General features: G+C 41.7%; 1 protein-coding gene across 1 annotated transcript in view; it reads right to left on the reverse strand.

Moving 5' to 3' along the window:
* Nucleotides 1-1,094: 1,094 nt before the first annotated feature.
* The window catches only part of LOC142971688 (pyruvate carboxylase, mitochondrial-like), a 131,289-nt gene continuing 108,938 nt past the window's right edge, over nucleotides 1,095-23,445 (reverse strand). Inside the window, exons 12-17 of the mRNA XM_076112307.1 lie at nucleotides 17,716-17,895; nucleotides 13,395-13,569; nucleotides 12,440-12,513; nucleotides 4,349-4,489; nucleotides 3,887-3,988; nucleotides 1,095-3,720 (exon numbers count right to left, since the gene is read on the reverse strand). Of these exons, the coding sequence (XP_075968422.1) occupies nucleotides 3,571-3,720; nucleotides 3,887-3,988; nucleotides 4,349-4,489; nucleotides 12,440-12,513; nucleotides 13,395-13,569; nucleotides 17,716-17,895 (822 nt within the window). The 3' untranslated portion in view covers nucleotides 1,095-3,570. The remainder of the gene's footprint in view (nucleotides 3,721-3,886; nucleotides 3,989-4,348; nucleotides 4,490-12,439; nucleotides 12,514-13,394; nucleotides 13,570-17,715; nucleotides 17,896-23,445) is intronic.

The raw sequence follows: 23,445 nt of genomic DNA on the forward strand, positions 1-23,445 counted from the left end.
CATTTTTTTATTATATACTATATTTGAACATTATACTCGCATATTAGACTATGGCATTTTTTTTATATATTTGGACATTATATAACATTTTGACTTTATCATTACACTTTAATGGCATAGTATACATTTGTACATGCGTTACTGTACTGTGACGTTTATATAGCTTACTATATTGTGATTTATTTTTGGCATACTATACTAAGACGTTTTATGGCTTACTACATCAGGGTTTCTTATGTACATTATGACATACTATGCTATGACTTTATGGCTATTTTTTGACTTCTATTGTTGAAATCTAATTACTAATTGGATATATTATTGTGAAAGAGCTGTGGTTTAACGGGCTGATATGAAATATAGATTTTACTGTGGTCAGTACTAAGCTGATTAGTTTGCTTTGTAGTGAGACCTGAACAGACAGGATCTTATACGTCATATGTTGTGCTGGTGACATCTGCTTTTGAAAACCATCAACTTAAGGTGACCTTTATTTGTGGGATTGCTCAGGGTTGATCGGTGTATAATATTGAATACACACCAACACAATGCAGATTCAGCTATAGTTAACTTTATTTGTAAGTACAGATAGAACAAGAACAATTATCGCTTTTATATTATTGGTTTCCCTTTTTTGTGCCCTCCAGCTCATAGTCTTTCCCAGCACTTAAACATACATACTCGGATCTTTACATGTGAATTGCCTTAGTAAATGAAAATGATTAAACAGAAATGTAAATTTCACAACTAGGATGATTTACAAATAAGAAAAGGAAAGAAAACTTTACCACAAGTGAACATTTTGATAGAAATTCCAGGGAGACATTCTGAATCTGCAGTCATGCCTGCTGTACTGAGAGAGTAAATAAACAGTTTGTTTGGTTTCATAAAAACACACAAAAGGACAGCAATTGAATGGAAAAAGAAAGATCCTATTTTTATACTCTGCAATAGTTCACCTCTTGATAGTGTGAGCTCAAGAACAGGTCAATGTTTTATCCCCCTTTCTGAAACAAATAACATTTTCCTGCTATGTTTACTTCTCTCAAATGTATTATGTTTCCTCCCCAGACACTAAACAGCAGTACGTCGTTATAAATCACTGCTGGCTTAGACAGAGAAACACTGCGGTAAAGTCTGCATTATTGCATGAGCTGATGATATCTTACATGTCACTGTCAGTTTACACTGTTGGGAGGGGGGGGGGGGGGGGGGGGAGTGGAAAACATGATAAAGCTGGTTGGATAGAGGGATGAGGCAGGAAAAGCAGACAAACGAGGAGAGTCAGTAAAGAGAGGAGGAGGGAACTTTACATTATTGTGCAACAGCTTGTCGAAAACACTCATTCACACAATCTCACCATTTCATCTCCATCTCTTTCAAAGGATTTCAAATACAGATTGATAAAGCCAGGCGGTGCATTGATGCATGGCAGTGGGCTGGGGAGAGCGAAGAGACATGTAAGCTGCACAGGCCTTGAGGAACAGTGAGTTGCTGTTGGGTCTTTTCTGGCTCGCTGTCTCAAACACTTCATGCTGTGACACTTTTCCGACTGTAATTAATACGTTTTTTCGGTTCACCGTCTACTTTCGCTGGTCGGGGTGAACATTCATAGATCACTTTCAGGTTCAAGACCTTCACAGACATTAGTGGCAAATTGAGTTAAAATCTTGGACGTTTAATTCACCCGCATCATCTGATAGCGGAGTAAGGTTGTTGCTGCATCGCTGTTCAATTTTTAGGATACAGTGTTACTAGACATAGCCACGCCACTGTGAGGTGCACTTGGTTTTCTTTTTATCCAGGCAGCACTCGGGGGGTGGGAGTGTTAACGTGAATATGTTTGCATCAGTGCGTGCGCATGAATATTTCATCCCTTTTAGAATGTGCTTTCAGCTCTGGAGGTGCAACATTATGGGTACTGGTTGACTCTCTTAAAATTTGCACACACACACACACACACACACACACACACACACACACACACACACACACACACACACACACACACACACACACACACACACACACACACACACACACACACACACACACACACACACACACACAATAAAGCCAAGTGCTGCTGCTGGGAGTCTCCAGAGTCTCTTATTAGTCCGGCTAATTTCACATCATTTGACAGAGAATTAATCAGCTGAGACTTAGAAAATAACACCACATGTCTTCATGTAATCCCATTTCCACCTAGCATTAAAATCCCCATGCAGCCAAAAGACCATTCACCAGCGGTGGAGCCGCTGCTCTGACAACTTCTCCATTACATTCCAATATTAAACCAGAGACTAAAGAAAGGCCTCAAATGCCGACTTTAGACCTCTAAAATGATCCAGCAGATAGAGCTCAATTAGTGTTAGTGGGCAGCTGGTTTAGGATTTAAAAAGCCGCATTTCAACCAACCATAACAGAGGTACTTTGTAAAAATCACATCCCTGATCCTATTTGGGTGTTTCCAACATGGCCGACACCTTAACGTCAACCATGTTTCTATAGCATGCTTATGAATTTGGGATTTTAAAGAGATTTTAAGTGTGAATGGGGAAACATTTTCAACACCAGTACAAGATCTTTAAAAAAATAAACCATCTACTGTTACTGATACAGTAACAGAAGACATTTTTCACTTTGGTGCAACATTGGACGTCTCTCTTGCTTTGTTGCACTTCTCTTATTGTGAAAGGGTTTGTCACATGTCTAAAACAGGTTGGACGAATATATTGTGATTTCTTTCCTTCAGTTCTCTTGTAAACCCCCAGTGTGCTTTGTTGTCTTTAAAGTTTATTTAAGTACAAATGCTACCACTCCACGGTGACCAATGTCAGTGAGCAATGATGTCATACAAAGGCAAGCATTCGAAAAAATGATTTGGTAATACCTCCTTAAGTCTATCCTCCTTTGTCTGATCCCCCGCTGAGTACTAGGAAAAACATTTAGTCGTCATTAACATAAAGTCTCACCTATCACTTTGAATATATTAGGCAACATCAACAGCATAGAAATGGAAATTGTGGCATTTAATTGCAAGGAGATGTTCCGACCCTGTTAGTGTTACACATTGTTATTTTGTAGTACATCACATTTAAGACTAGCATTTAAGGAATGGAATGTATCACAATTCATTTGTATGTATTTCAAAAAAAAATCTTATTCTCCACAAGTTGACAGGACATTAAGAGATGTATTGATGCTGATTTTAGACCTAATCACCACACCTACGGGAATAACTTTGCTTTTGGGAGGGTTAGATCATTTGATTAGTGCTACAAATCAATAAGGAATCAAATTAATGTATTATTTAAGATTATCACATTATCTACTATTTACACCCATGCGGTGTTTGGATATGTGTGGAGCTGTGCTTCATTTTCCGTAGTGTAACCATCAGATATGTACAAATCAGGGGCAGAAATGTCCTGCCAGAGATGCAAGTGTTTTCCCCTTCCTCCTTTTCTGTAACCTTCCCTAGTCCTCCACCTCACCATTTCCAGAATCAGATGATTTAACTCCCTCCTACTCCCCCCCCCCCCCTTCCCTCCTTTCTGCCCTCTCACTCTACTCCTCGATTTCCAGTATCAGGTCATCTCCCTCCAGGGAGGAGTCGGTCGTGACATGAACCACCTTAACGGTACCGGCCACCGGGGAGTTGACCACCGTCTCCATCTTCATGGCCGAGAGGACACACAGCGGCTGACCCTTCTCCACCTTTCATGATTGTAGAGAGAGTTCACAGAGCATTAACAACAGGAGTCAAATGTGCAGCTCACTGAACAAGCACTGCAGTCAAAGGATAACCACAAAAAAAATACCGGTCACATAAAAGCAAAGCTATCTGCAGTATAAGGAGAAAAAGGGTCAACAGTAAATTTACCTTGGATCCCACTTCCACTTTGACCTCCAGGACCTTTCCAGGCATGGGTGCTCCCACCTGACCCTTGATAGACTTCAGAGCCTTAGGATGGAACTTCATTTCCTGTGTGGAGGGACAAAGAGACATTTCATGCATCCATCTGTCCATCCAAGCCATCTGCACACGCCTGCCTCCGTTCATCCACTCGTGCAGCCAACGATCCATCCATAGAGCCATTGGACCCATTGAAACCTTCCTCCCTGCTAAGCCTCCATCTACTCCTCTCAGCCATTTGTTTCTATGAATAAATTCCCAAGTGCACATCAGTCACGCTTAGATCCAACATCAGTTTTTATAAGGAACTTTCCCTTTATCCATCCATTCATCATTAACCTGCAGACATGTATCCTCCTCTCAAACCATCCCATCTATCCCTCATCCATCATTTATCTATACCCCGCCCCCCCCATCCCTTCTGTGTACCTTCATGGCAAGAGTGTCTTTAACCAGCACAGATCTCAGCTGTCCGTTCAGCTCAAAGAAGACCTCTCTCTGGCCGGCCTTGTTCAGGTCACCCAGTGCCAGCGCCTTGATGTGCAGGATCTTCCCCCTCTCCAGCTCCACCTGAGATGAAACGAAGCCGGAGACAAGTAGAGGATTGAAGAGAACGAATGAATTGGAGTGAGAGTGTGAAGGAGGTTGGGACAGAAATTAAGATCATGCTAGAAAATAGAAATGAAGACATGGGCGCCTTTAGCTGCACAAGTCCAGCTAAAGCGTGAAAGAAATTTGCAGAGCTTGGTGAAATGTAAAAAAAAAAAGCAAAACTTATTGAAGCGAAAAATGCACAATGTTTGCTTCTATTCCTCGTTTCTTTTTAGCCTCTCGCTGGGCTGGAATTTTTCCAAGCATGCACTTGGTGGAGGGCTGAGACACACGGACAGATTCATGAGAGGAGACTCATTAAGCCTCATTGTAATCAAACAGCTTCATAAATAAATCAAAGAGCGTGGCATCTTATGAATGTTGTATTCTACACTAATGCACGACATTGAATCAGCAACTGTAAGCACTGCACATCTGTGTTTGCAGATCTTATGGTCGTGTAAAGTCTGATATATCAGCGTGTCTCAGTTGTAATTACGACTTGGATATGTTAATATGAACGCTATATAAAAGTCTTTCGACTTGTAAATACAATAACTCTGATATGAACTCAGAATAAACCAGCACGCCAGGATCCTGAAACTGAAGTAGCTAAATGGAATTCAGTAATCATTAATTGATTTCTACTGCAACAACTGATTAAACATGTCATTGTCTCTCACTTACCTTTTATAATAGGACACAAGCCTAAACAAACCAAACTTAAGAGACAAATGCACCAAACAGGTCGGGGGATGAAAGCAGCCTAAGAGTTTTACACCAGCACTCGACCTTTTAAGACACGACTCGAGGGTCTTCAAAGTTCAGCTGAAAGGACATTTGACATGTGTTTATAAGATATTGACCTGTTGAGTGTCATTTTAAGACAAAGACACGACTATCTCTCTTTATCTCCAGACGCACTCCCTCCTTCTCATATCCATTCTGCTCACTGCCGCGTTCTGTCTCGCTCGTCTTTCCCTCGACACCAGCCGCTGCACTTCTTCATTTATCTCACGCCTCTTCTCAAATATCCCATCTCACCGGTCACAATTTTTTCCTTTTTTCCGTCTTTCCATTTGTCCAACTTCCTCCATCTGGCTTTCAATCTCTCTGTTTGTCAGTCCTCCCATGTGTCGCAGCTTTCAATTTTGCATTGTTATTTTTGCAAGCCCATATCTGGGGCCTGGCTCCGTCTCTCATGCCGTTGTTAATTTCCCTCATCTGCCTCTTTTGGCTTCTCTTTACTTTGTCTGTCTTTTCCTCTGCTTTTACTCGACCCTTCCCCTCGCATCCTTTTCTGTTCCTCTCATCACCGTCTCGGCTGTTGAGTCTCCATTGATATTCCAAACTAAGTCAGTCGGAAGACGGAAACACGCGCTGCTGCAGGTATGTATTGATCTCAATTTTACTCTGCGTCTGTCTTTCTCCGACTCTTCATCTGCTTCCCTCGCTCTCTTGCTTGTCCCTGGCACTCAATCTTCACCTCTCCGTTTCTCTCTCCACCCTCCTCTACGCTGAACTTCTCTCCGGCTTGTGCCGTTTTGTCAGGCTCATGGCAGCACTTTGCAAAAAACAAACTGCCGCCTTCCCCTTTCCAACTGTGTGGCTTCAACACTACGCCTCCTCAACTGTTCCCCATGAAAAATACAGTATGCTCACTCTTTGAAGAGTTGCACAAGATTTATGGACTCTTTTGAAGATGATTTTGTCTAAGATGTAACCGTGTGTGTATGCCAAAGTTTTACACAGAGTTAGACTTCAGTGCACTGGGTCGATATATCGAAAAACACCAGAGATGCATTAAGACGTTCACAGATTAATCAGACAAGCTCACACACTCACTGCTTACTCCTACCTGATACACACTGACCTCCCCCCTAACAGTCTGCTTTCATTGTTAAACCAACTCCAGGTCATATACCAGGGCTTATTATCTTCGTGCCCAACACAAATGCATCCCAATTCCACCCTACCACCCCTATCTTTAGACAGTACGGTATGAACTCTATATTCTCATTGTCTATTGTTACATTTAGTGTATAAAAACTTGCACTTTACTGTTTTTGTACTACTGGAAATGATGCAATACATGCACTGTGCTACATTAATCAAAGTGTGACTTTAGATTGCCACTTGTCAATTAAACGTGACAAATAGAGAGCTTGTTCTCAAGAATTTATACTTGTTTTTTGTTCTCAGAGATCTTCCTCAAGCCGTCCCGCCACAATCAACAATGCGATGCATTTATACCAAATCACCGCCTGCTGGAACATCCGTCTATGAGGCATCTACAGTGAGCGCTACGCGTCAACTTGCCGGTGCAATCAGTTTATCGTGTATGTATAAAAGAATACTTTATACAAAAAGAATATGTTTGTTTGAACTCTGAAGTTGTGTCCCCAAAACCCTCAAACACACGACATGAATGGTTTCAAAGTTCTATCAAACCCAACTCCAACCACCCAGCCCGCCCCCTTCTTTTTGTTTCCTATTACCATACATGTGATAGCATCTCTCGTGCATTATGTATGCTCCATATCTCAGTGATGCATCTGCTGTGTTCTCATCTATATGGCCCTCGCATGCATTCAACACAGCACCCTCAAGCACAGAGCTTCTTCTGTCAAATTCAACTGCGTACGCATTCGGTGCTAAAGCATCTCTGACACTGAAACAAGTTTCACAGTCTGCTTCACGTCATGTCTCAGATATGACTTTATTACTGACAGTGACAGTGAATGAGATTACTGCGGCGAACACGGCTCCGTGTGTTGGTGTCTGCGCACATTAGCACTGACCGGGTGTGTGAACGACTGGCTCCGTGTTTGTGCAGATCTGTGTTTATATTCCATCAAACATGATTAATACCACAATGAGTCATCAGCACATGCCAGATAGGTCGAGATCTTTGTTTGTGCTCTACAGCATGCGTGTGTGTGTGTGTGTGGGTGAAGGACATGAGCGACGGGCAGAGCCGTCACCCATGTGTATCTGAGTGTGTATACTATGCGCTCTAAATGGCCTTCAGATGCTGTTCCACAAAGTGGTCATTTGATTTAAAAAAATAAAAGACGATGATGTAGGACTCAAAATATTTACAGAGCATTAAGAAATTATGCAAAATAAAAAAGTGGGGAACAAAGCGTAGTCTTTGTGTCGTCCCACCACGTTCACTGCACAAAGAGAAGTCTTGCCGGCTCGCTGTTCACTTTTTGGCTGATAAAGAGCTCCAACTGGATTCTCAACAGGCTTGAAATGAAGTGCTTAACAATACCAAATGAATACTGTGAAAGACTTAATATCTACTTCGCACAACATCGACAACTCTGGGCTTTAGGTCTAAGTCGGCGCTCAAAGAGATTTGGTGCTTGAATCGGTTTTGATAAAGATTTCCGTTGTGTGCCTCACACACACACACCAGCTGCCAAGAGCTCACAAACAGATGTTGTTCCAAATATACAGGTAACAGTGTGGTGGCCAAAGTTCAGCAGGAGTCCTCTGTGATGGACACTGGCCGTCTGTTGCTGCTGTCCCTGTGGATTCACCACAAATGCCAATAAAAGTCACAACCACAAGCTGAAAGGTTGATGCCTCACAGATAATTTAACATTAAAAAACACATTTTTCTGCAACTATGGCATCCTACTGTATTTGTTGCATCAATCCTGTAGTTTTCTGTTTATTCAGCGCTTTTAACAGGCATATGTCTATATAGTGGCCGCTTATATAACTCTATATACACATGCATTCTGCAAACAAAGGTGTACCAGAGCTTTCTAGCTGGAGGACTGGGCTGGGGTATGCATGCTGGAGTGCATGAGTGCTATTCACCTCAGGGCTCATCTCTGCCTTAACAGTGCCGGCTATAGTTCTACAAAGCAATCAGCATGAGCACAAAAATAGATATGCTTCTTATGAGCACCGACTAATTACCATTTGTGACAGGCTGACACTCTACAACACCCACACTACCTGTCCGTGCGATTGACAACAGCAGTTTCCCTCTTGATTTGTATCTCAAAAGGTTGCAGCAGCAGTCAACCTGCCTCGTTCGTGTATAACACTCGCATCAAACCGGCGTGGGTATCACATGCACACACCTCATATCACCCAAAAAAGTCAACTTGTCAGGAATTGAGGCAACTCAATTTCCCCCAGCGATGTCTATGTTTTAATAACCCAGATATCAAATACAAGGGAGATGTGAGACCCGAGGACAGTGCATCCAACGGTGTGTTCTTATTGTGGGCAGAGGCATTATTAGTTTCAAGATAGCAACACTTCTGAACAATGTCTATACCTACACACAGTGAAGTATTGATTCTGAGACTTTCATCAGACAAACTTTTAAGGCCTCAGCACTGAGGTGTTGTGAGTCTCGATGCTGTGATTATGTGTGGGAGCGTTCCCATATGTCCTGTAGGTCACCTCTCTATTGATACAAAACAAGTGATTACCACAGTACTGTGATATAAATGGATCTGCCTCAGCCTACTTTCATGAACATCACTTCTGAATTGGTTAAATTAAATGGAATAGTAATGACAACAGCGAAATCAATTGTTCCGACAGTAATAGGCCCCGTCCTGTCCCTCTACACATCTGCCTGAGACACGTAATACATAAACACAAAATGCAGCACTAATATTATTATGTGGATGTCACACAAATGTCTTATTAGAAAAACAGTGAAGGAGGCAATCAGTTAGTATCTTGTCTGTCAGAGATAAAGTGCTGGATGCCCCGAAACCTTCTCCAGCTAAATGAAAACAAATCATTTTGGCCATCCAAAGTCTAAACATCTTGGCCTACAAATGTAAAAAAGTAAATCTTGTAGAAATGTCAATCCTGCAGCCAGAAACCTGGGGGTAATATTTGACCTTTCATTTGAAAAAAAAAAAAAAAGTTTAAAAAGTCATTCAAATCATGTTTTAATCAATATGAGTAGCATCTCGAAAATCAGTCTTTTTCTCTCTCAGCCTGATCTCAAGAAGGTCATTCATGCTTTTATATCATCTCGGTTGTGCTTTTGTCATTCATTGTGTTCAGGGTTAAGCCTCAAAGCGCAGCTGCTCAGTTCTTCACAAAAATTCTTTCACAATTGAGTTTTTCCACTTAGAGGGAATAAAGAAAAGTGAGTCACTGAAAGCTAAGACGGGTTAGATACAAGGTTACTCGTTTTAAATACGTGACGGTTAGAAAATCGCTACAACTACCAGATTGGAAGATGGATATTAAATCTATTTATCCTGCTCGACAACTGCAGCCTTTTGTTGGTTATTTAGCCATTTTTGTTGATGAATATTGTAGGAATTAAAAAAAGACCAGCACAGACCAAACGGTGGCTTCTAAACAAATAAACACGCTGAAACAAACTGCTGAAGCTGCCAAGGCTCTTAATCAAAACATCCAAAGGACTTGTTCTAATCAGTGGCTCGTGGTCTGACTCAAGCTTGTCCTGCCACATTTGTGACCATTGCTTCAAATGATACACACCCACGGGTGATTAACGAAGAACGGAGGGTGGGGTGGGGGGGGGGGGGGGGGGTCTGCCTGTCTCGGGGTCAATCCTAGATCAGAACAATCGATGCAGCTCATGAGTCTTTGCTAACAATACAACAGCAGAGCAGCAGTGTTCCCCACGTCCCTCGTAATATAAAAATCAATTAACAACAAGCCTAGAAGCGTTCTGCTGCAGTGAGCTGGAGCAGTAATTAAACGTGTTTGCCTTTGGCCGCTCTGAATCAGTCATTTAAATCTGTGTGTTACTCATAATGAGAGAATCAAGAGAAAGTATTGAAAGGATCAAAAGAAGAGGGACGTAGATGGAAAAGCTGATTTGCAATAGATGAAGTGCATTAGGGTTTCACTGGGGTTATGATTGGAACTGATGGAGAGAGGAGAGTGAATGACGCAGAGTAGGGGTGTCGCAAAATACACTGATATTGACTGTAATTGTGATATTTTAAAATCGAATATTGATACCATGGTAATAGTACACATATGATAATAGCTTGTACATAATCCAGCGACGCTTAAATTAGTTAATTTATACAGTTTGGGTTACAGACTCTCTCTCCACCTCCCTACACTCGTATTGTGAGTGTAAATTATCCGTCAAAAAAGAGACAAAACACACAATAAACAAAGTAAAAGATGAATTTCACTGCTGGCATTATTATTATCTTCTCGCAATAATATCGTTATCCTGAGTTCTTTTGGCCGCCATAACTGTGTAGTAGAAAGTTGATAGTGTGACGTTCCTAATGCAGAGTGTATAGCTTTAGTGAAAATGGTGACCAGATGGCTGGAGGGAATTGAGATGACCTTTAATGTTGTTATACAAATGTTTTATGTCCGAAGAAAAGGGCTCGAGGGGATTACTTAATTGAAGCTATGGAAATACTGAAGATAAATGAAAGCTAAAGGGATATGAAGACGATGAATCAGCTGTCCCTGTGGTAGCACAACACTGATTTCTTTCAATACAGAACTGTAAATGTCATCGTGGAAGTCGATTTTAAAAACACCTTGAACATGTTTTGGTCTTTAAAAAGGTTGAAATTTGTCTAAAAAAAACCTTCTATGGTCCGGAACATTACCACAATCCTTCTGAAACCCTTTATGGACAGTAACCATGAAAGGGTTGTTCTCTTTGGAAAGGAAAACGGTTTCAGGCACCTGATGTACCACAGTTTAAATTTCCATTCTGCACAGGAAACTCTTATGTTGTAATGTTTAAATTTACAATTCAGGTACAAATAAAGCTCAAATCTAACAAAACATGTCTTTACCTGATCACATATAGAGGGACTGTCTCTAGTTCTCTTGTACCAGCACAGCAGACATCTTGAAATATTTCCGCTGACTGTATATTCCCGTACGTTATAGTTGACAGGAAATGGTTTGCTACTTAGATGCCGATATATTACGTGGCAGACAATCATCATATCCTCTCACCGACAGCTTGTTACATTCCCGTGCCTCACTAATTTGATTGCATGCAAAGCAATTCAACTCGTGAGTTTTATTTTCTTCATCGGACGGCATGTTCAGCTGCCTCCCTGTTGGAAGATAAACAGTTGGTACAAGCTTTAGAAATGTGTAACTGTTGTATTTTTGTCTGCGATACGGGCCCTCAGTGCCTTCCACTGGCCCGCTCTCAAACATCATACGACAAAATGAATCTGTTATTTCTGTGCGGGAAGGCCAATACGATGGCCGTAGGGATTAAAATGCAGTTTGTTGTTCCCTTGATATCGTGTTAATATCTCTGTCCTCCCCCACTTCACTGTGACTCTGCACCAAACTGTATCAAACCTCCTCCACCTGCAGTGACGGAGAAATAATTTCCCTTTGATGATGTCTGTTCTTTATGGAACCGCTGTTACATCACAACTAATGAAGCAGCTAAATGGACAATTTAATACGTTATTAATAGTGTGGACTACGTTTTCATAGTATTAGTGACAGTTTGTGACTGATACATACATGTCATCACACCATTGATTGGGATTTTCCCCTATCGTTCCCCTATCGTTTAAGTATTCCTATAGTTCATTTCTTTATCTTAATTTTCATAATTACAAATGCACTATAAAAGTGAAGAGAATCTGTAATAGATGTCTGAATTGTTGGACACTGCTCAATCAGTTTTTCATCCTTCTCGAGCAAAAAAAAAGAAAAATAAATGCTAATGTTAGAATGGCATCAGTACATGCGATTTAGTATTGTACTTTCGTAAAATAGTACGTACAAAAAAGAAAAGGTCAAAACATGTGCCGCAAAGGCCAAGATGCCCTGACTTTTATCACCAAAACACTGCTTCCCACACCTCCCACAATGCAACAGTGACCGTCCATGTCTGGTAGATGCCCACATTATGGTCTAACGATCTTAAACGGTGTGTAATATTTAGGCGCGTACCTCAAACTCCTCGGCGATCTTGGGTCCATCTAGGAACAGCCTGGTGCTGAGACAGTCCACTGGACCAAAGTTAGCTAGAAGAGAAACAGAGCTGGCCTTAATATCAGCAAACATTACTTTATGATTATGACACTGGGCATGCAGACAAAACTACTTCAATACCTGCAGACATCAGGCTATGCCAGCTTTAAAAAGGGAGATCGTTTTGGACCAATATTTATTATCAGAAATAGAATATTCAATAAGACTGAGGGGTAAGTGGATTCAGGGGTCTGTTCACTCTTAAGCTGAAGTAGTGAAGGAACAGCTGTACACAATTAAAGCTCCTCATAAAAAGGGCCCCACCAGTTCAATGCCAACACTTCCTCACTCCTCAAAGCAGCAATTAAGCTCGTGTAAATCCAGGCAGCTGAATGCTACTGTAGCTCCTTTAAACAACTTCCAGTCAAGTTTTAAAATGCGACTGCTCTAGAAAGATTCCTATCAAACGTCCAACATCACAGCCTTCCCCCAGAACCATGCTGCTGCTGACTGCATTTACTTCAAACCTGCTAAAGAAATGCTGTTACTGCTGATGCTGATTTCTCCCTCTGGCACCAGCTCTCGCTGTTCTGGTTTCGTATATGTGCATTATGTAAATTCACCACCCGAGACAGGTGAGTGTGTTGCCCCCTGAACTGCCAAATACAGCAACTGCAAAACTTTTCTACCCGATGGTTGAACTCGCATGTTCTCCGAGTTAAGAATCGGCTGCTAATTTCAAGCCCCAGTAATAATACAAATGAGAATGTGAGCCTGTGTGTGCGAGAACGAGACGAAATGCCATTCGGTACAACAAGATCCAATTTGATCAAACGCACAACAACAACAAAAATTGTAATAAACAATTTATTGATGCCTCTCCGTAATCGAAGTATCTGAATACAAAGATCCATTATGAAGTCGGCCCACTCACCAGTGAACTCCTTGAACTCCTGGAACACCTTCGGGTACATGGCGGCTGACATCACATCCTCAGGGCTGATGTCATCACCGTGGGCAGTTCGGAGCCCCTCCTCCAGGACTTTGAAGTCCATGGGTGGCAGAGAGGCGCCTGGACGACCCTCGATACGTTTGAGGGACTTCAGCACCTGGGAGAGGAGGTTAAAAGAGAAGAGGAAGCGAGGAAGTTAAAGGAGAGTAAACAAGAGAAGAGAAGATAGAAGGTAGGAGGGCGCGAGAGAAAGGGGAAACAAACTGATTGCTAAAAGTTTTATTTAAAGTCATATATTCTTCATGAATGCTTCCCCACACATAGTTTCCCCATGGGAGTCTGAACCATGTGGGATGTATTAAGTGCTGGTAAAACATTCACAACTCTAGGTCTGGATAAAAGCTGCACCCTGTCAAGGCACTGACGTGACAGAGAGACTAAAGGAGGAGGAAGATAGAAACACATGGGGAGCTGTGGTGGGGGGACGGAGAAAGGGAGGGAGAGAAACACTTGAATTGGAGAGAATATCAAACTCAATGCGAGTTATATTTATTTCAAAATTTGCATAAAAGTGACACCGCTCTTGTATTAAGATCTGCAGCGATATCCGCTTTTATGCAACTCAACTTTTCCTCTCCATTCAAGTGTCATCACAGATGACTGCAGTGCTGCCGCACATGTGACACATCATCCTAGTCTTCTTCTTGCAAACGGCAGAGGAGAAAGACGAGAGGAAAGACGGAAAGAAAAGGGAAACTAAAGCACCAATGATAGATATGATATCGTATCTGCCCACACAGGTGTTGGTATCTGACACAACTTGTAGAGACATCGATCGATCTGAGGCCATGATGGTGTCAAGACACAGGCGTTTGACCTAAGGGCTGCGGTTCTGTTTTTATTGTCCCTGGTGTCTTCAGCTTTTGGTGACACAGTCTACATCTACACACACACACACACACACACACACACGCACGCACGCAGAGGGAGGAGACCCTCCATCCACACAATTAGCATATGTAGTCTGCTTCAGCAAGTGTTTCCTAGAAGTATACAAACAGAAAAGGTGAATAGCAGAGCTTCTTGTGCTACCTACCTCTGAGTGTGTGTACCTATATTTATTTCCGCTTAATTCAGATCAAAACAATCATCGCCTAAGCGCTGCATTGGTAATCTGCATGTGTGTTTTCACTCCTCCCAGCACTGTGTGCACCAACTAAACCCTCAGTTGATCATATGTCTCCTGTTTGCATACATACTGTGCATAATGTTATGTTTGCAAATATGTGTGTGTGTGTGTGTGTGTGTGCCCCACCGTATTATAGTCTTTGTGCATGTGTAACATCTCGGCACATTTATGAGTGCATGTGTGTGTGCCTTGCAGGAATCTCCAGACAAAGGGGCCCGGTGCAATGCTATTAGTCACAGAGCTAACAGTTCAAAGATAGCTGACTCACTTGTGTGTGTGTGTGTGTGTGTGTGTGTGTGTGTGTGTGTGTGTGTGTGTGAGAGAGAGAGAGAGAGAGAGAGATAGACTTCAAAGATGGCAGGCCAGCTCATTAACATTGCATCCTCTGAGGATGTCTTACACTTAGACATAGACAAAGAGTGACTGAGTGAGTGAGTGAGTGAGTGAGTGAGAGAGACTGTGTGTGTGTGTGTGTGTGTGTGTGTGTGTCTGCATTAGGAAATGAAGGAAAGACAAACGCTTCGTTCAAGGTTATTTGCTCTTTCTCCACATTTCTCTTAAAACCACTCAAAAACACACTCCCACTCTCTTTTTTATTGTCACAGATTTTTTTTCCCTCTTCTTTTCTTTCCGAGTGCGATGCCTTTGAGGGATGTGCTGGATTTTTTGACAATAATCTTATTTCTTGAATTCACTTTGTGTCTGATGGCCTCCTTATTCTCTCCCTCTAGCCCCATCTCACCATCTAAGCTCCCTCAGTCTCCCTCTTTCCCTCCTTTGCCCTCCTGCCTTTCTTCTTTTCCTCTCCCTTGACCATTCTCTCTGTCCAACCACGCCGCACATGAACTGAGCGGGACAGAACTAAGACGAGGAAAAGTTTTCCCCATGCATACAAATGTGCATTTTTGCAGGATGGGACTGCGATCAATGCACATGAGAGCATGTGATATAATGCATTCACACACAGATATCTCACGGGTCTTGCATGCAGCAATGGAACAGGGTGTATATGTCTATGCTTGCATGCGAGAACATTTACAGCAGCTAACAAATGAGCTAATTACTCAGGAACTTGCAATTATAGCCACATACAGACACAAGCAATCCACCATGAGTAAGATGAACTGAGTCAGTGAAGTAGCAGCAAATTATGGTCAACGCCTGACATAAGACAAACTACTCCAACAAGCAGTTTTAGGAAAATAATTCAATGAATAAGGCAATGTTTTACTTTCTTCCCTTTAAACAACATTTTCTTTATCCAACTCACAGGAGCTCGACACCAATTACTTTGATTTATACTCATAACGTACTGTGAGATATTCAGCGGGTGACAGTGAAATGTATCAGATTCATCTCAAGCTTACAGCTTGCATGTAAACACAGGCGCACACAATAAGCAAGAATAAAGACACTGTGAAAGGAAAGCAAAATTCATTTGGACCAAAGCCGAGCTCTGAATCTAACTGAATTAGAGTGATGGAGAGAACGAGCTCTTCGGTAAGTTGTGTGTGGGAAAAAAAAAGCCTCCCGGTGTTTGTGCAGTAAATATCGAGGGTGGATTGCAGAAGAAACGAGCCTCTCGCTGCATAAAGTATTCCAGTGCCGACTGAAAATAAAAGCAGATCATTAGAATAAACAGACGTTATCCACACTATTGTGTGTTTAATAGGAGCGACTTCCATGCCACAGTTTGGAGATACAGACCGAGATACTGACAGAGAGGCAGCGGTCCCAGCGGCTGTATAGTGTACGTCAAAACTGAAAACTAACTTATTGGCAAGGGTAGGACTGGCTGGGAAGCTAAATGACAAATATTTGATCATATAATCTCCCGCCTGTTCACCAGATTACAGAGACAGGGAGAGAAAGGACGACCTGACGATAAGGGTGACAGGACATCAGGAGGTAAACAAAGAGGAGGAAAGATGTGTGGGAGCAATAGTAACTGGGGAGACGTAATAGAAGGGTTATGAAAGGATCAAATAGCTCAAAATAAAGATGAACTTGACAGGCCAGGAGAAAATCAGCATTAGCTGAATTTAATTAGTTGATCAAAATAATAGGGCAGAAAATAGATACCTAATTACATTTGATCTGTCCGGTAATTATATTTCCGGCTCTGCAAAAAATGTTAACAAATGCTCTGTAGCTGCGTGAGTTCACACACACACGCAGGCACAAAGTGTTACATTCTCAGCCACACATGGTGACATAATGAGTGTCCTGTGGAAAAGTGCAAACAGGGTCTCGCACACAATATTTCACATTTGTGGCGCCAGCCGGCTCACTGATAATACATCATAAAAAATATGTGGCTGCGACTGAGGGGGAAAGAAGTCTCCTTTAATTTTTTTTTCTTCTTTAGGAAAAAAAACAACTTTTGGCAAGAAATGTCAAGTATGCCAATATGTCAGCAGGTTTCTGTGAGAATGTGACAAATTTGCCTTTATTCAAGCGTGTGTGTGTGTGTGTGTTTGTGTGTGTGTGTGTTTGTGCGCCTCTCTCTCGGAGACTTGAATCTGTTGGCCCCTGATGCACATGAGAGTCTCTCCATGCAGACAGGAGACAAGAGAAGTAGACAGAGGTAAAGAAACAGAGGAGGCGAGAGGACAGACCAATATCACGGTTTTCTTCATCGTTTGCAACTGTCAGTTGTAACCAAGCATGTGACAGAATTTGAGTGTGTGCGCGCGCTCACTTGAATACACATGTGCCTTTAATGCTTGTGCCCCTACAGGGACATTGTTGGGCTTTTTGATTTAAAAACAGATCATTTTGGCTGTGGTCATGCATATGGCTTCAACATCAGCTCCTATAATGAGTCTATAATGAACTGTGTAGCCAAAATAGAGGCACTCGGACACTTAAGGACAAAAATGTCCCTATTAAGACCCATCAAAACCCCGTTGATCCCACGGCCACTACAGCATGCATTCTATTATATCAGGGTTCAATCCAGAGCGCTGGCTTCAGAATTGTAGTTTTTTACTATTTTCTAAATGAATGTTGTGGTTGTATTTCCCTTTTGTAGATGTAGTCCTCAGAAATCCAGTTAAACTACAGGAGGACAAGAATGGCATGTATGTGTGTAACGAGGACAAACTACTGTACCTTAGATCTGAACGGCTCTGGGAATCCTCCATGTGGTATCCCGATGTATCCCTGCAGGAACTCGACCACAGACAGGGGGAAGGACAGCTCGTCCGCCCTCTCCTCCACTTCTGCCCGGGTCAGGTTGTTCTGCACCATGAACTGAGCCAAGTCACCCACGATCTTTGAGGACGGAGTCACCTGTGAGAGAAAGAGATAGACGTTTGAGTACCAAACGTGTGTGTTGAATCTCTACTTCTGTTATTAAGGAGAAGAAAGGAAGCGGATGATAAAGAAAAGAGCTAATCTCAGCTCAGTTTAGCCCTCAGTAACTTATTTCTATTTCTCCACGGACTGAGCACAAGATATTAGATATTAAAGTGCACGCAGATGATATCTCAGTTTGCTCGGGCGGAGGATAGGTGATATTATTTCTCTCTGGCCTTTTAATCTAAACCAACATAAAAAAAAAAAACTCACACAGAGAATATATTCAAGATGATATTACAGTTTTTCATGGTGAAATCTTGCTTTTAGTTTGATTCCAAGAAGCAGAAGTCGCAGCAGCTGTTGGTCCGACTGCACCATTTCTCTCTGTAAAGTCCTGCTGTGTGGTTTCCTGTCAGCGGCGAGCAGGTAGGAATGCACATCCGCAGTGATTCCACCAACAGAGACAAGAGGTGACAGAGTCTCTGCTTTATTAATGAAGATGCTGTCTATTAAGATTAAGTACTGAATGACCCCAGAGGGGGGAAAAAGGAGGTGTTTGGACAGCAGAATGAGAAATGAGTAGATGTTTACATCTGTACAGTCTCTTTAATCATTTGATGATGGCAGCCATGAACTGAACCACACAGGTTCTCTCTGTGGAAACAGAGTGAACCGGAAAAATAAAGAGGGAAAAATGCGGAAAACATTTATTTAAGTCACATGTATTTATTCTTTCATTATTTATAATGGCATATCATTATAGTAATAGCGATCCCTATTAGCATAATGGTGATAAGTGGAGTCTGTTTTTGACGGCGAACGGGACACAAATATCAAATTGCACATATTACTCTTCTATCGTAATGAATGGAGACACAGATTTAAGGCTTCCTGTTCCAACTCCATTTGGTATTCAGACCATTAAAGAGAGAGAGGGGTCAAGTAATACGACCCATCGATAAATGAATAAAACGAATAAAACAACGTGAAACCCACCTTTGGGCAACTTTCGGTCTCTCACACAGACATTTCTGTACTTCATTCTAAAATGACACAATGAGATAAAAGAAAGACTAAAGGGAACAGAAAACGCAAACTCTCTGATCTCGGGACCCAGACTCTTCAAATACAAAGCCAGTCTCACATGTCGGAGCCACCAGCAGAGTCCCATGGTCTGTATATTAGACTGACTCGTAGTTAGAAGGAGCTGTAAGCTGAAGCATTGACGTAGAACTAGAGAAAACAAAGAATGGGCCCACAGTCACTACAAGATGCCTATTTATGTGGCAATTAGTGCACTCTGTTGACAGATGGCAGAGAAAGAAAAAGTAACATATAGATCAAATTTACATTCCCCAAAGAATTTCCCAACACAGAACTAGACACTTATTTTTTAAGAGATAAGATGCCAAACTGAAGCACACACACACACGTGTGCTCATTCACAAACACCGCTCTGGGATTACCAAAACCCCCCCGGGCTTATATGTTCGTGAGGCTGATCTCCTGAGATCACTTTAGTCTTTGAACAAGCGCAGTCTAACTTGTGTGTTTTCTGTAGGTGCCTTTGGTCTCTAAAAATAAAAAACACCTTATTCTAACCTCGTTGTAAAAGTGCCAACACATCAGTGTTAATGAACAGAATGCTACGCTGTAAGATAAAGTTTGAATCAAAGCATGTTCTATGTATAATATTGTCATTTGTCCTTAAAGTAAAAGTGTAGCATACTGCCTCGGCACCGAGACTAAAAGAGAACAGTAGCAATTAGTGTCTAAAGTTTATTTTTCTCTTTTTATAATGTAAAATTGAAGCGGCGGTGGCTGTAATATCCTGACGTTCAGTCAATAATATGGATCATCAAGCTCCTAAAAAACAATCAATCCTACACTTCCAATAATGCACCTCGCTAGTGCCCCTGACTTTTCAAACTCCGTGCCCTCATTCTGTAATCAATTCAATTAGTTTCACTTTATTTCACCGAAAAAGATTCCCTCAGTACCAACACTAATTAACAGGAAGTCCTTGGCACATGTAATGTAATTCTATTTGATGACAGTTTCTATTCAAGTCTGAAGAATAATTGTTTAAAATGATCTTGTCATGGCCAACATTGAGACATAATTAATATACTAGGTGCACAGTGAAGAACCGTTACACTTCCTCCTGGTATTGATGTTGGCAGATTAAAACATACCACGGAGGAAAACAGAATACTAGCGCGATTTAAGAATAAATCAATTACGTTTTCCATGAAATGGCTCAACAAAACTGGTGTCTTGTACAGTGTGTGGCTGGACATAGATGTCTGAATGGCACAGTGGTGTACTTGTGTCCCTTTGAAAGGACTGTAGACTAATGTGGTCCCTTGGAGACCTGAGAACAAAGCATTTTTGGATGCAGGGCTTTCCAGATGATGTGACCCCGAACTCTTGGAAGCCTTTGCTGCTAGACCTCGACATTGTGCTCCTTAAAGTCAGCATATTTTATTACTTCCCCTTATTTCGATCATTCTAGATCATTAAACACATGTCACACAAGAATACTTGGACCGGTTCGGTAACATCTTATAGGTTTGTTATTGCCTACAGTTTGAATTATTTTGTTTTCCATACTTAGGCACAGTGGACAGCTGTAAATACTACATTACTAGTGAGCAGTAGGCATTTTGTGAATGTTGGGGGGGGGGGGGGGGGGTGGACTTGGCTCGTTTCCTTCCGCACCTATATAGTTTAGAGAACCAAGACGAAATTGAGAGAAGTGGTCTCAGAAGAAAAAGTCACAATTGCATCCATCTACTACTTCAGCACCACGGACAGCACCACAGATGTATTGATACTCAGCACTGTTAGGCTTCAACCCCTCTGCAAAACACTTTCTCTGCTCCAAGGGGATTAGAGGATGGCAGGTTTATAAGGGGGATGCATTTTGGCTCTTTTACTTACAAGAGGGATGGTGGCCATCCCCCCTCAGATCGCCCATGAACCGTGGCATGAGCATTGCTAGGGAGTAGGGGCCAGTCAGAGGTGTGAATCAGAGCGATAGCGAATATAAAACACGCTGCCATAGTTCTTGCATTCATCTAACATCAAACCAAAAGTAACAACTGAATTGTTTAACCTGTAGATTGTTTTTCACATTTCTCAATATCAGAATTATTAGCTTCCACCTGCCGAAGCTACGATTAAATGTGTCAAAATGCACCTCAGGAGTTGTAGTTAACGTCTCACTTTATGTTTTAATGTATGTGACTGTGCCTTCCATAAAGGCACAGTCTTTATGGATTTCAGAACCATTCAAGCAGGCTTTTAAAAAAAACAGCCCAGGATACGTGTTAGAGTCCACAACCACCGATTTTCAAAGGAGCCTTGCAAGCAAATGAGCACTTTCCCAGCACGATTCAAGAAGGAAATGCTTCCTGCTGATGGAAACAAGTGTGCACTTCCCTTTCAGCATGTCCCTGCTACGACATATAAAGCTCGGTCTGATTGGGTTTGTGGAAAGAGGCGATAATGATCCATTGCTTTAACAGAATGACTGTTTGCAGAAAAGCTTAAGGGATTTGAACGGGCTGTTAGAATCCCTGGAGAGCCCATTAACTTGCTATACAGGTGGAACAAAAGCTCACTGCTGAGTCACTCAAAATCTTAAACACAAGAAAGCAGCATGACTGTGCATTCCTGGTCTGCCTTTAGCCATTCTCCTGTTCTCCATCGTTTCCTCTGTCTCCAGAGGATTATTTTTTTTTTGCTGCAAAGTTAAGAAATTGTTACTCTTCTCTTTATTCCCCGTCTCCATGAACCATCCTTCTTACTCCATCCCACTCTAACTTGTGTAACTACTATCTTCTGTCTTCACACTAACAGCCACAATGCTGAGTCCTCATGAATCACCGCTATCCTGTGACCATCTCTCTTATCTTCCGTCCCTCTGCCAAATATTTACTTTTTTCCTTGATCCACGGTAACATCAAGGTTATATATATATACTCTCATTATCTCAGTTGATGAATCCCCCACCACCAACCTTCTGTGGGTGCCTCACACACAAGAAAAGGAAATCTCATTTCCCACAATGTGTGAGCTGAACATGATGAGTGAGCTTTTCTATATTTCTAGACGAGGAGTGAGGTAAATCACATCCTGGTCGCACGGGGTTAGAAAATCGGATTTCCTCTGTTCCTGTGTGTCGCTGAGCTCAGACTCTTCACTGCTGAGCCCTCGCAGGCTAACGACACCGATAGTGTCATTCTGTCACAAGTTCACACCTTTGTCTTTTAGATACAGGACACACCGTCAACCATGTAATTACACGTTGAAGTTCAGCTTTTGAAATGTGAGATGTAGATGCCTTTTTCTCTCTCCAGCAGCAATGCTTGGACATTTTGGTGCAGCACAAAAAAAAACTGCTTAATTTACTGTGTTTTCATCAGCTTGGACAAAACCAAATCCATCTGATCTTTAGCAGTCACGGTGAAGAGAAACAATTGGCTAGGAGGTTGGTGTCAGAATAAAGGTCTTTGGCAACCTATATCCTTCTGGGTTGTGTTCAGCCTGCTCTCACCCAATGGCATACGAGTAAAACCTCAATTTGTAAGTAAAAAGCCTACATTGTTTAATAACGACATGCAGAAATGAAGTTCTATTTACACGCCATCGGGTTGGGTGTGTTAGGTAGTTAGTTTGCGTGAAGAGCATGTAGGCAGAAAAGTAATCTAACATATAACTTGTTCGATTTCGTATAGGGTGAGCAAAGATGTGAAAAATACAATACTTACAATATTAAACTAGTTACAACATGTATTGAACGGCCTGTCGTATCTGTACAGATCCAATATCAGTGTTTTCATCAATTTAAAGTGACACAAAGTAAAGCTTAGGCTGGGAATGTTCTACGTTTTGCAGATATTTGGTCATGAATTAAAGTAATGTACAACTTGACATTTTGACCTGAAAATAAAATAGAAATGCTTCAGATGACTACGCTGGTGCCGCTACAGGGCACTAGAGGAAAAACCACAAAAGTGAGTAGAGTTCATCCTCTGGGGAACATGACTTTCTGTACCAAACTTTGTGCCAATCCATAGATAAAGAGATATTTGACTGAGAAGACAATCTAGACTCCCTGGTGGGAGGAAAATGAAAGAGGCAGGGGGTCATCAAAGTCATTCGGGCTTGTGTACAAGGCACCCTGGATATCTGTACCAATCCATCCCGTGGTTGTTGACACGTTGTTGCACTGACTTGATATCATCTGTACTGCTGTATAGCTAGAGTGTAAAATCATCTCCAATCATATTTACTGGACAGATATTTTTCAATCTTGTAGAATATCCAAAGCTTTTGAATCTCTGAACAATAAGATTAAACTACCCAGTGTCATTATCCGATTCTCAAACAAGTCTTTGAAGATGACGAAGATACCGAGTAAATGACCAAAATGTCTCTTTTCAACTCCGCTTTACTGATATGACATAATTCACATGACAGAAGCATCTAAAACCTTTTTATATTGGGTGATGTTGCTTGTTCCCCTCAGCATGC

This window comes from Anarhichas minor, unplaced genomic scaffold, assembly GCF_050575085.1.
Source record: "Anarhichas minor isolate MPS153535 unplaced genomic scaffold, ASM5057508v1 ptg000049l, whole genome shotgun sequence".
Lineage (NCBI taxonomy): Eukaryota > Metazoa > Chordata > Actinopteri > Perciformes > Anarhichadidae > Anarhichas > Anarhichas minor.